This window comes from Amphibalanus amphitrite, unplaced genomic scaffold (assembly GCF_019059575.1).
Source record: "Amphibalanus amphitrite isolate SeventyFive unplaced genomic scaffold, NRLGWU_Aamphi_draft 000045F_arrow, whole genome shotgun sequence".
NCBI lineage: Eukaryota > Metazoa > Arthropoda > Thecostraca > Balanomorpha > Balanidae > Amphibalanus > Amphibalanus amphitrite.
This window is the reverse complement of record NW_024881541.1, coordinates 1049902-1063692: the sequence shown is the minus strand read 5'-3', so window position 1 is coordinate 1063692 and position 13791 is coordinate 1049902. Positions and strand designations below refer to the sequence as shown.

The following is a 13791-nucleotide window of genomic DNA, read 5'->3' as shown; positions in this document are numbered from 1 at the left end:
CTGCTTCCCGCGAGTGGGCGGCAGTCTTGGGCATTCCAGAACATTTGGGAACATGGAACATTCGGGAACATTCGGGAAAATCATGCCGGCGGGCGGTGATTGGCTGCGCCCCGCGGGTGGGCGGCACCCTCGGGCGCTGACTGGCTGACGGCTAGCAGCGATCGTATTTTTTGTAGATATTGCATGATTGATCTAGATGTAAGTAGATAAATTTTGCAATGTAGTATAAAAGGGGTGCGCTCGGCAAATGCAATCAGTTCAAGATTTCAAGGGTTCCTGCGCGGGCAGCTCAAGATGCCACGCTCAAGAGGCAGGAAGCGGGCGGCTGAGCCTAGCACTAGTGGGTCACGCCGCCGTCCAGGCCAGCCTCTGACAGCAGAAGAGATCCAGCTCTTGCTGCAGGAAGACGACAGCGATCCTGAGGTCCGGTCAGAATCGGACGATGACAGCGGCTGGGATGAAGAGCCGGAAGCTGTCACCGACTTCACAGAAGTGGACGGCGAGCCGCATCAAGCTGCCGCTGCTGCTGCAGGGACTCCCGGTCCCAGCGGCGATGGCCATGCCGTGGCTCCCAGCTCAGACAGCGAGGCATCGGAAGACGAAGCTGCTGACCGCCCGGCGGCCAACTTCACCCGGGTGGAGCAGGCTGGTGGCCAAGAGCTGTCAAGAACAGGGCGGGTGTGGACCACGGTGCCGCCCAATCACCGTGTCCGTGCCCGCCCAGGCAACATCATGCGCGGCAGCCCGGGCCCAAAGGGAGCGGCGAAGGACGTCAACATACCGAAGGACGCGTTCGGCCTCTTCCTTCCAGATAGCCTGCTAACGCAGATTCTGGAACGGTCGAATGAAGAAGGAGAGCGCCTCGCAGCAGCAAGCAACCGCACCCACATCCCCGTGACGCTGATGGAGCTACGGGCCTTCATTGGTCTCGTTCTCCTGCGGGGTTGTGAGGGCGACCGCCGCTGCAAAATCGACGACCTGTTCTACGGGCCTTTCTCAAGGCCATTCTACAGGGCGACGATGACGAAGAACCGCTTTGTCTACATAAAGCGGATCCTCCGGTTCGATAATCGAGCCGACCGAGAAGAACGGCGCAAGAGGGACAAGTTTGCGGCAATCCGAGATGTCTTCTCGGATTTCAACAGCCGTCTGGCCAAGTTCTACACGCCGTCAGACTGTATCACCGTCGACGAGACGCTGCGAGCCTACCGTGGTCGGTGCGGCTTCGTGATCTACATGCCGAACAAGCCGGACAAGTACGGCCTGCTGTTCCGGGACGTAGCAGACGCCCGATCACGCTACATGCTGAACATCATGCCGTACGCCGGCAAGGCTGAAGATCCTGACCCTGAGCTCCACATCACCGGAGCGTCCAACGTGGTCCATCATCTGGTCCGGCCGTTCTATCGCACCGGCCGGAACGTGACCGCCGACCGCTTCTACAGCTCGGTGGACCTCTGTGAGGAGCTTCTCGCAGAGGGCCTCACCTACGTCGGCACGGTCATGGCAAACCGTCGACACCTGCCGGAGGACGCAAAGAAGACCGAAGGGAGAGAAGTAAACTCATCGAAGTTCTACTGGTCCGAGAACATCATGGTGACGTCCTACAACAAGAAGACCAACAAGAACGTGCTGCTGCTGTCGACCCAGCACGCCGAGCCGCTGGTCGCCGCTGACGGCAAGAAGAAGCCCGAGGTTATGTTGTTCTACAACGAGACCAAGGGCGGAGTCGACACGGTCGACCAGATGATCGGCACCTACACCTGCCGGGTGGCGACGCGGCGCTGGCCCTTGGCTGTCTTCCTGCTGATGCTGGACGTGGCGGCTCTCAACGGCTGGGTCATCTGCGCGGCATCCGGGTCCTTCTCGGACACCAAGCACGGCGACAGGAAGCTGTTCCTGAGGGAGCTGGGCCTCTCCCTGGTGAAGCCGCTGATCCTGCTTCGACCTGCTGAAGGGCTCGCCATGAAGACAAGAGAACGCAGCCATCGAGAACGTCCTGGGCAGCCGTCTACCGGCCCAGCCGCAGCCACGCCGAGAGCCCACCACCGCACGCGCCAGGTGTGCCACCTGCGTGGCAGACCAGCAGGGTGCCGGCTACAAGCGCAGTCGGCACACCAACGTGAACAAGGTGAAGTCGCGGTGCTGCAAGTGCACCATGCCGGTGTGCCGCAAGCACAGCAAGCGGAGCCTTCCTCTCTGCAACAGCTGTGACGCTGGCCCGTCCGGCGTGGAGTGAGCGGCAGTGGCTGGCAGGTGACGAGTCACACGTGTTGTGAGGTCACTTGTGATGATGTGTCTTTCATGATGTGTCTTTCATATGTGATGATATGTGATACATCGTTTGCTGTGAATTGATTGTTGGAAGTTGGAAATACACTTTTCTGAGTCGTTACCTACAGTATTTATAGCGGAGCAGTGGTCAACAGCCGACGAATCGGGACAAACACCGGAGGGTGATGTGACACCATATCACTCATCAGCAATAGGCCTCTTACTTTTATAGGGTAAATACACCAAAAACACCATATATGATGCAGAATTGAGTGGGGAATACGTTGTTGAAGGTTTGAAGTTAATATCTCTCACCGTTTTGCCGCAATCGTTGCGCAAAGTTGAAAAAGTTTGATTTTTTCGGAAAATTTGACCTTTGACCGGTCATAAGTAGGTCAAATGTTCACCTAGGACCAAAAAATATACCACCAATCGCGAGATCTCGTTGAGAGCAATCCGTTGTTTTTTCCGCTAAGCTCTACGACCTTCCGTTTCGAAACGCCAGGGGGGGGGGTCGTAACAACCCCCCCCCTGGTCGTTCGTGTTATGAGAAATGGCCTGGTCGTGCGAGGGTTAAGATGAGGCAGCTGTAATCTCCGTTTAGATGGGCGCCAGTGACTTTTGAGGGGCGCCAGCGACCTCGGATGAGGACGACTGTGATCTTCAGAAGCGCGCCGGACGCTCTGGAGAGGCGTCATTGGGCTTGAATGGCGACTTTAGTCTCAATCGGAACAACTTCAGCCTCAAGGGGGGGGGGCGCTAGTGGCTCTTGAGGGCGCTATTGATCTCGGATAGGGCGACTGTGATCTTGAGAAGAATGCGGGTGCCTTCGAGGGGCGCCAGTGGTTTCAGGGGGCGCCATCGATCTTGAATGGGGCCGATTGGGGCAGCTGTGAACTTCAGAGGGGCGCCGGGTGCTCTAAAGGGGCGCCATCAACCTTTTAAGGGGCGACTGTTCCGTTCAGCTGGGTGCCAGCGGCTCTTCAGGGGCGCCATCGACCCTGGGGGTTCGGAATATTCTGGTTTCCGGAGGGGCGCCCTTCATAATTGGGGGCTCAGGTCCTAGTTGGGGGTGTCCTGGAGAACATTCGGGTGTCCAGGCACCCCCAAAGAAATATTGAGTTCGATCCCTGCCTTCACATCACTTTTTAATTCATGTTCCCTCTGTAAAACGGCATCAGCCTAGTCGGCGCTAATTGGGGCGCCATCTGGGCGGCTGGGCGGAAAGGGGGGCCATGGCCCCCATGGCCCCCCATGGACAGTTACTGGTGGCCCTTCATAGGCCGGCAAGGGACCCTCAGAAGTCGGTGAGAGGCCCTCAGAGTCACTGGTAAGTGACCGTCATATGCACTGCATAGGGCCCTCGGAGGCGCCGGTGTGGGGGCTCTCTGAGCCGCCGAAGGCCGAAGTAGCCGAAGTAGTAGGCAGTGGTGTGGGGCCCTTAGAGGTGGCAGTGGAGGCCCTCGCAGGCGCCGTTGTGAGGGCCCTCAGAAACACCGGTGTGGGCCGTGGGGCCATAGCAAACGGGTATGGGCCCTTACAGCTGATCCCTTATCGGCCGGCAAGAGCCCTCAGGGCCGGCAAGAGCCCTCAGAACCTGGCGTGAGGCCCCTCTGGAGATAAGTGTGGCTACACAAGAGCCCATGGGGTGTTCTCACAAGCCCTGTGGTCTCCTTTTCAGTTAAAGCGTTGCCAGCGCGGGCCCTCTGCCGCCAATTGGCACCGCAGGGCCTCTCGGGCCCGAGGGGACCCTAAACCCTATACTGGACACGTGTCCCCTCGCCCCTGGCCCTACCATTGAATCAGAGTGATCACGGGCCTTTCAGGTACCTAATCAGGGGCTCCTCAGGTGACCAGGGCCTTTCAATTGACCAGGGGTCTTTCAATTGACCAGGGGCCCACAAGGTGACCAGGGGACCCTCTGATAACCAGAGGACGGTTATACCAGGGGCTCCACGGGTAACTAAGGGCCTTTATGTGACTGCAGCGGCCCTTCATATTACCAGGTACTCCCCAGTTAAACATGGGCCCTTCAGGTGACCAGGGTTTCTTCAGATCACTGGTCAGGGGTACCCAGGGGATCAGGGGCCCCTTCGATAACTAGGGGCCCCTCAGGTAACCAGGGCCCCTCAGATAACCAGGGGCCCCGGGCCCCGTAGCCAGGGGCCCCTCAGGTAACCAGGAGTCCTTCAGATAACCAGGGACCAGTCAGGCAACCAAGGCCCCCTCAGATAACCTGGGGCCCCTCAGATAACCAGGGGCCCCTCAGATAACCAGGGGCTCCTCAGATAACCAGGGGCCCCTCAGATAACCAGGGGCCCCTCAGATAACCATGGGCCCCTCAGATAACCAGGGGCCCCTCAGGTAACCAGGGGTCCCTCAGATAACCAGGGACCCCTCAGGTGACCAGGGGGACCCTCAGGTAACCAGGGCGCCCTCAGGGCCCCCATGGCCCCCCTGGGTACGTCACTGCACTCAAGTGACCCAAAGGGCCCACTTGCATGTTTGATGCCGAAGGGGGAGGCCATGGCCTCTTGGCCTCCCCCCTGGATACGCCACTGTTCGCCGGTCTCTAGCGGTGTACCAAATTTGAACTCAATCGGCCCAGTCAATTTCAAGATCTGGGAGCGACCCCTGCACGTGCGCACGTGCAGTTGCAATCCAACCGTGACACATGCAAATACATACTAACTGACTTGTGCACGGCACCCTTCTGATCGGTCTCTAGAAGTGTACCGAATTTGAGTGCAATCGGCCCGGCCGTTCTCGAGATCTGGAAACGTCGTCCTGCACGTGCGCACGTGCAAAATGAGTCCCATCTGATTTGTGCACGGCACCCTACTCGCCGATCCCTAACGGTGTGCCAACTTTGATCACAATCGGCCCAGCCGTTCTCGAGATCTGGAAGCGTCACCCTGCCCGTGTGCACGTGCAGCGGCACCCCAACCGTGACACATGGAAATGCACTGCGCGGCAGGTGCCTACAACCATGCCAAGTATCAGCGCAATCGGCAAACTAACTACAGAGTTATTAGACTTGTTACCGAACTGACACCTCTTCGTTTTGCACGTGGCACGTGCATTAGGGGTCACCCATACGCATCGAGAACAGCACACTACGTGTAAGAAAGGAAGAAGCTATCCCACACAAAAGACCGCGAGTGAATCGGTCCAGTGGTTGCAGAGATATAAGGTTTGTAAAGGCACCCCACAGGCGGCCTACTGCTAATATTTAGCAATAATCAGTGTCGCATCCGCACACGGGAGGTATCGCCGTCACCTGTTCGTATACTCTAATGTGGTTGGCTTCAAGTCACAGTCGAGCCCTGCTTTTTTACAGCTTTTCTTAAAAACGGCACATCGTGCAGTGACGTTCTATACATTGTTGGAAAGAGCATCGAATGTTGTATATTTTATTAACTTTTCACTTTGATATATCTGCAACGTAAAAAGTTATTAAGTAACAAAGACGCTTCCATTGACTTTCCATGTTAAAAATTTTAAATTTCAAATTAACTTTATTAGAAAAAACGATTTCTGCCAGCTTAACGAAGCATACCAGCATGTACTACGCTTTTTCCTGTACAAGCTATAAGAGTTTGGGCAAATTCTATCTCTAAAATTTTGTACAATGAACGAATGAAAATGTCTCTGCAAAGTCTCGGCATCGCCGTCCATTGACTTAACATGGGACACAGCAAAATTCCAACTTTGACCTTGTGCATAGAGGTGTTCCGAGATTCTGGCGGGTATACGGCGCACACGGGCGTGTACCTGAACGTGTTTGCCATAAAATGCTGGGAAGAAAACCACCTCTTCCTTGGCTCGTTTTCCCGCCATTCGCGATCGCGCAAAAAGTGTCCAAAACCCCGTTGACTTAACATGGGGAAAATGGAATCGCACGTGCCACGTACTACGAGATTCTGGCGGGTATACGGCGCACACGGGCGTGTACCTGAACGTGTTTGCCATAAAATGCTGGGAAGAAAACCACCTCCTTCTTGGCTCGTTTTCCCGCTATTGGCGATCGCGCAAAAAGTGTCCAAAACCCCATTGACTTAACATGGGGAAAATGGAATCGCACGTGCCACGCGCAAAAGACTTCTTAGCGAGTAGCGACCGGTGCCATCAGGTAGATCGCCTCCGGGAGCCCATACACTGAACTTTTTACCAAGATTGAACGATTCGTTTAGGCCCCACCCAAGTTGCCCCAATTCGCTGCCAGACTTGCAAAACATAGCCCGGAGAACGACCGCTCCGGTTGTTTTTCAATAGAAAAACACAATTCTAACGAATAGTGTTTGTCTAATGAAACAACAACCTGCGGTTACCAGCATCTGCGATGCTGGGCTCCGCATCGCGGGACCGCAGGTTGTTTGAGCAAGCACCTTTGTAAACGCAGCAAAAACGCCCGCCGCCAAACGAGAGGACGAGCTTTGCACGTGCAGACCGGAGTCGGTGTGCTACGGACTGACGTGCACGGCACCCTATTCGCCGGTCTATAGCGGTGTGCCAAATTTGCGTGCAATCGACCCGGCCGTTTTCGAGATCTGGAAGCGACACCCTGCACGTGCGCACGTGCAGCCTGGGTCCCAATTGACTCGTGCACGGCAATCTATTCGCCGGTTTCTAGCGGTGTACCAAATTTGAGCTAAATCAACCCAGCCGTTTTCAAGATCTGGAAGCGACCCCTACACGTGCGCACGTGCAGTTGCACCCCAACCGTGACACATGAATATACATACTAACTGACTTGTGCACAGCACCCTACTAACCGGTCTCTAAAGGTGTGCCGAATTTGAGTGCAATCGGCCCGGCCATTTTCGAGATCTCGAAGCGTCACCCTGCACGTGCGCACGTGCAAGCTGGGTCCCAATTGAGGTGTGCACGGCACCCTATTCACCGGTCTCTAGCGGTGTACCAAATTTGAGCTAAATCAGCCCAGCCGTTTTCAAGATCTGGAAGCGTCACCCTGCCCGTGTGCACGTGCAGCGGCACCCCAACCGTGACACATGGAAATGCATTGCGCGGCAGGTGCCTACAACCATGCCAAGTATCAGCGCAATCGGCAAACTAACTACAGAGTTATTAGACTTGTTACCGAACTGACACCTCTTCGTTTTGCACGTGGCACGTGCATTAGGGGTCACCCATACGCATCGAGAACAGCACACTACGTGTAAGAAAGGAAGAAGCTATCCCACACAAAAGACCGCGAGTGAATCGGTCCAGTGGTTGCAGAGATATAAGGTTTGTAAAGGCGCCCCCACGGCTGCCAACTGCTAATATTTAGCAATAATCAGTGTCGCATCCGCACACGGGAGGTATCCCCGTCACCTGTTCGTATAGTCTAATGTAATTGGGTTCAAATCACAGTCGAGCCCTGCTTTTTTACAACTTTTCTTGAAAACGGCACACCGTGCAGTGACGTTCTATACATCAATGGAAAGAGCATCAAAAGTTGTATATTATATTAACTTTTCACCTATATATATTACTAACGATAAAAGTTATAGAGGAATAAAGACGCACCCATTGACTTTCCATGTTAAAAATTTTCATTTTCAAACGAACTTTTTTAGAAAAAACGATTTCTGCCAGCTTAACGAAGCATACCAGCATGTACTATGCTCCTTTCTCTACAAGATATAAGAGTTTGGGCGAATTCTATCTCTAAAATTTTGTACAATGAACGAATGAAAATGTCTCTGCAAAGTCTCGGCATCGCCATCCATTGACTTAACATGGGACACAGCAAAATTCCAACTTTGACTTTGTGCATAGAGGTGTTACGAGATTCTGGCGGGTATACGGCGCACACTGGCGTGTACCGGAACGTGTTTGCCATAAAATGCTCGGAAGAAAACCACCTCTTCCTTGGCTCGTTTTCCCGCCATTCGCGATCGCGCAAAAAGTGTCCAAAACCCCGTTCACTTAACATGGGGAAAATGGAATCGCACGTGCCACGCGCAAAAGACTTCTTAGCGAGTAGCGACCGGTGCCATCAGGTAGATCGCCTCCGGGAGCCCATACACTGAACTTTTTACGAAGATTGAACGATTCGTTTAGGCCCCACCCAAGTTGCCCCAATTCGCTGCCAGACTTGCAAAACATAGCCCGGAGAACGACCGCTCCGGTTGTTTTTCAATAGAAAAACACAATTCTAACGAATAGTGTTTGTCTAATGAAACAACAACCTGCGGTTATCAATCTGCTGCTCAATTGATGGACGTGGTTAGGTTGTAGGTTTGTAGGTTTTAGGTTTTAGGTTGGTAGATTTGTAGGTTGTACATCCATTTTCATGATCCTGACTCGGAATGTGGTTCAGCTTCTCAAAACTGGGGGCGAAGAAGCTCACTCTAGTCACGGAACTGCTGCAAACTTGTTTGTTGTTAAAGTGTCATTTTTTCAACAAGAAATTTTGAAATATATTACAAATGCCGTTGTGGGGCAGGTTCGTGTACGCACTGCCTGGGGGCACATTTGTGCATATTGTTTTTAGTTTTTGCGATTTAAGATTTATGACTTTATCTGTAGTAGATTTCACTAATGACGCTCGCCTGACTCAGTCTCAGCTGCTTGCGACGTCGTGACGACTAATTCACGCGAACTTGGCGAGGCCATGGATGTTAGCCATGGCGAGGCCATGGATGATATAACACTGGATTGGTGTCTCGTGGAAATTAACATTGGGATCCGCGACATTGGGATCAGGCCTGCCATCTAGCGAGAGAATTATCGTAAGTTAGGAGTAAGCCAAGTGAACGCCATCTCTCAGCATTATGACACACGTGGGTGTGGTGTGTTAGTTGGCTCGAAGTGCATATTCCCACGAGTTGGAGGTAATCTAACTGGACCTGAGACGACAAAAAATGTCTTAAATGCTTGAAAGCCAAAAACGTCAAGCAGCCTTTAGGTAATAACGAAAATAAAATGCGTAAGACGGTGTGTATTGAAACGCCCAGTCCCATTGGCTTGTACGAGCTTTTATATGGCCATTTACTCACAATGGTACAGCAGTTTGACAATATGCCATACACATTTGGTAGGCTTATTCCTTCTTTTCCGAATTTCGCCCGATTTTCTTCATCTTAGTTAATGTTACGGCACGTGTCACGTGCCAACTTAGGGGTGTCGAAATTGTTCCACATGAAGTAACTCCGCAATGGCTGGGCCCATTACGGTAAAATTTCGTCAATAGTTAGGCACCAAGTGGCCAATGCATTTCCATGTGTCACTATGGGGGTGCTACTGCACCAGTGTTCGCCACGGGCCGCAAAATCCCAGTCCAGTCCAGCCCAGGCCCATGGGTTCAGAGCCCGGCCCAGCCCGAGCCCATTCATGGTAAAAGCGTCAAAGCCCAGCCCGGCCCAGCCCGTTAAAAATGAATAGCTTAAAAATTATTGACACCACACAGGTATCCAAAGCTAGCAAAGGAACAATCTTTTGCTAGCAGCATGCACATTGCACATTGCACAATGCATGCGTGCTTTATTAACTCGTTTTTGAGCCTTGCACAGTAATAAGCTATGTAGTTATAGTTTTTGTCTCAGTCGCGAACCCTTGACTCCACTTTACAGTTCTTGGCCCAGCCCATCCACAGACCATCGATCCTTCATATTTGAGGGCCCAGCCCAGCCCGTAGCCCAGCCCAGCCCATGGCCCATTGGGCTGGCCCGGCCCATGACGAACACTGTACTGCACGTGCGCACGTGCGGGGTGCCGCTTCCATATCTCAAGAAGGGCTGGGCGGATAACACTCAAACTTGGTACACAAATGTCACATCGATGCTCGCACTGCATTGAGCAGTGCTTACATTTGGAGTCGTTAGGAAAACGATGAAATGAGATGCGTGGTGTTTATGCCTTTCTGTTCCAGCAGCTGATTGATCCGCAACAGGAGATCCTTGTTTGTGAAGGCTTCGTCTCCCTTTTCCACTCCATGTTTAAAATAACATTAACAATGTACGAAGAAGATCACATATCAAAGTTGTTTTAGGCGGCTATCTTGGGCCAGGACTGCGGAGTTGTAGTCAGAGCCAGCGGTTCTGTTCCGACTCGGAATCGGTTGATTTTTAAAAGCTCTAGTCGGAGTATGAGTCGAACGTCACCGAAAAGTCATCGACTCCACAGACTTACCAGGGCTGCAGAGTCGGAGTCTGTGTGAATCGACAGCTCTGCCCGAAGGAGTCGGAGTCGATATTTGGATACCGGAATCGGAGTTGGAAACAAAGTCACTGAAATTTCATCGACTACGCAGCACTGGTTGGGTCCTTTTCATAGAGCGTCTTGAATGGCATATTGAGCGGCAATGACGTTAGCAATTCCGTTTAACTTTTTCATTAGACTTATAGATAGTACTTACGTTCGTTTTGTTCTTTGATCGGATAATTTGTTTGATTTAGGCCAAGTAAAGACTCATGTGAAAAATAGCGAAAACGACACGTGCTGGCGAAGTCTCCAATAACTCCCTGTTTCACGATTTAATGAGGAAATAACATGGAACTGCTTATCTTATTACTGACCCTGCACATAAATCTATTAATTTCTTCGCTTTTACTGTCATATAAAGACATACCTAACCTTTTGAAAAATTGCACAACAAGCCTGCTACTACACCACACTCCCGTGTGTCACAATGCTAATCAGCGGCGTTCATTCGGCTTGCTCCTAACTTACGACAATTCTCCCGCTAGATGGCAGGCCTGAGCTCAATGTCGCCAAAAACTGCGAAGACACCAATCCATTATTATCTCATCCATGGCGAGGCCATGGAGGCCGGCAGTTGGCACATTCTTGTTGGCCAGCTCATTCCTTTTACATATGTTTTGCAATGCATTCTTGTCAAAAGAAATCAAGTGAAATGACCCCCTGCCAATTTCCTTTGGTAAATTTCTGGTAATGCCCGGTAATTTCTCGAACTTTGCAGGGTGCACGGTCCACGGAAGTGCCCCATCCCTTGCACCAAGATATCAGTCTCTTAGAAAACATCCAGCGCAGAGCTACAAGATTGGTGAGGGGGTTAAAGGACAGGCCATACCAGGTAAGACTAAAAGTCCTGAAGACCGTATCTATTAAAGACAGGATAAAAAGAGGCGACTTGATTAAGACCTATAAGATAATGTCAGGGAAGCTCACTGTGAAGAGAGAGAAGTTTTCAAACTGAGGACGACAAACACAAGAGGTCACCATATGAGATTACACAAGGAGCAGTCAGTCCATCAAGCCAGACAAAGGTTCTTCTCACAGAGGGTGGCTAATGACTGGAATGAGCTACCAGGTGATGTCGTGTCTGCTGACACCACTGCTACATTTAAAGCTAAGCTAGATAAGCACCTCCAGCTCAAAGCCAACTGTGACCTGTAACCTCCAACCTCACTGAGTACCCTCACATGTTTCCCAGCCAATAATGACATGGACAACAAATAGCATTACCCCAAGTCCATTATCTATATACCTATACCTATACCTATACCAATGTGCCCCATAGGTGGGGCAGTTAACACAGTTTCGTGCAAATGTTCAGAGCTATTAAAAGTCATTTTTTCTAATAGAAGCAATAATTTTAGAGGATAACTTTTAAGAGGAAAAATATCTGCAATAGTTCCTTTCCATACTACAATCAACAATTTTGCCATTGCACTAACCAAAGAACAGATATATGGACTTATCCATTTTTTGCACAAATGTGCCCCACTCTCCCCTAAGCATCATTTTTGGATTAATGCTGACAATTAACATAATATTGTGAAAAATTATCCATAAAATCTTTTTAGGACTTAATCTTGACATTTACCCAATTTTCAACCATATTCTAGAAGTCAATGGTAGGATATAGACTTCAATCAATGCAGTGATTCAGACTGATTCAGCATCACATTCACAGTCATTGTCAACATTGAAATACATCAACCATCAACATAGCCTGAACCCGAAACTGAAATCAGTTGGGGAAACTACGAAGCGAAGATCCAAAAATGGATCGGTCAATACATAGACTTTTGATGAACATATATGGGCATAAATGCAGCCGTCGCTACTAAGGGTGAAAAACGGTATAAAAAGCCGGTACTTGCGGTATCGCATCCACTTATGGCAGAGAAAAAGCTTCCATTTTCCACTAGGAATCAACGCGATTAGATCAAATTCGGCAAATTCACTTGAAAATGGCAATAGAAAAACGGCTTTTCTACAGGTTCCAGGCGTCACAATCAGCTGACCATTCCATAAATGGATCAGTATTTTGAAAGAAGATTGTTAAAAGATTTATTTAATTACAATAAATGAAGATACCTATTTAAATTTACAATAATTATTTAACCACAATGGGAAAAACCATATACAAAATAATAGAAATAATGACATTTTAAAACCATGGTGCTGCTTACATTTTTTGACGCATCTGTTTCAATCCGCCATATTTGCCAATCACTGTTTGACCTTGTATTGTAACTCTGCAATTTACAGCCGCCAGTGCATCGTTCACCGAGTGAGTGTAGGCCTTGTGTGGTTAAAAAACATTCTTATGCCTTTTTTCATTTGAACACTAGGATGCATGGAAAAGATGAAGTTTTCTAATTTTACGGCCATTTGGTCATCGCCCCGCCCACTCCAGCCGTTGATTTGCTGATCCAATTTTAGTTCGGCGCTTCGTAGTTTCCCCAACTGAAATGAATTATGAAACAAACCAAAATAGAACGTTGACTTACCCCACGATGGATAATGAAGGGCTGACGCCGATTGATTGTTTGGTTATGCAGGTGTTTTTCACCACCATTACTTGGACTATTACCCACCAACCATTACCGGTAACGGTAGCGCAGGCGTCACCGATAGCTTCGGTCGGTAGTGTAAACAGTCAAGGTAGGTGGATTGTAAGTATATTGACCTGGATATGGAAGCACTGTTGAATTTTATGATGTCATTGAAATATGAAAAGTCTCTAGAACGTGTCGAGCGGGACAGATTGAGACTCAGCCGACTACAGCAGGACAAAGTGGGACTCAGCCGACTACCATGGGACATGGTGGGACTCGGCCGGTCCCAGCGGGACACAATGGGATTCTGCTGATCCCACCGGGACACAATGGAACTCGGCCGGTTCCAGCGGGACAAAGTGAGACTCCGCCGACTACAGCGGGACATAGTTGGACTCAGTCGACTACTGCGGGGCATAGTGGGACTTAGCCGACTACAGCGGGACATAGTGGGACTCGTCCGATCTCAGCGGGACAGAGTGGGACTCGGCTGGTCCCAGCGGAACAAAGTGGGGCTCTGCCGACTACCGCGGGGCATAGTGGGATTCAGCCGGTCCCAGCGAGACACATGGGACTCGGCCGGTCCCAGCGGGACGAAGTGGGACTCAGCCGACAACAGCAGAACATAGTGGGACTCAGCCGGCTGCAGCGGGACAAAGTGGGACTCAGTTGGCTCCAGCGAGACAAAGTCGGCCGGACCACGTCCCACTATGTCCCGCTGTAGTCGGCTGAGTCCTTCTTTGTCCCGCTGGGACCGGAC

General features: G+C 50.9%; 2 protein-coding genes across 3 annotated transcripts in view; one reads left to right on the top strand and one right to left on the bottom strand.

Annotated features, from left to right (window-relative positions):
- The window catches only part of LOC122377483 (protein ROP-like), a 93494-nt gene extending 80360 nt beyond the window's left edge, over positions 1-13134 (bottom strand). Inside the window, exon 1 of one of the 2 annotated variants that reach the window (XR_006255877.1) lies at positions 12984-13098. The gene's annotated coding sequence lies outside the window, so the exon portion shown is untranslated. Of the gene's footprint in view, positions 1-12983 lie in introns of both variants that reach the window. The other variant, XM_043357540.1, reaches the window with a different exon arrangement.
- LOC122377465 (piggyBac transposable element-derived protein 4-like) lies at positions 295-2239 on the top strand. Its single transcript, XM_043357519.1, has 2 exons — positions 295-1996; positions 2082-2239. The coding sequence occupies exons 1-2, from the start codon at positions 295-297 to the stop codon at positions 2237-2239; spliced, it is 1860 nt and encodes a 619-aa protein (XP_043213454.1).
- Positions 13135-13791: the final 657 nt, after the last annotated feature.

Bases quoted from the DNA above. Each gene is read 5' to 3' on its own strand.
- LOC122377465 (XM_043357519.1), top strand. From the start codon at position 295: ATGCCACGCTCAAGAGGCAGGAAGCGGGCGGCTGAGCCTAGCACTAGT. The intron at 1,997-2,081 runs GTCCTGGGCAGC...CCTGCGTGGCAG, and splicing joins AGAACGCAGCCATCGAGAAC to ACCAGCAGGGTGCCGGCTAC.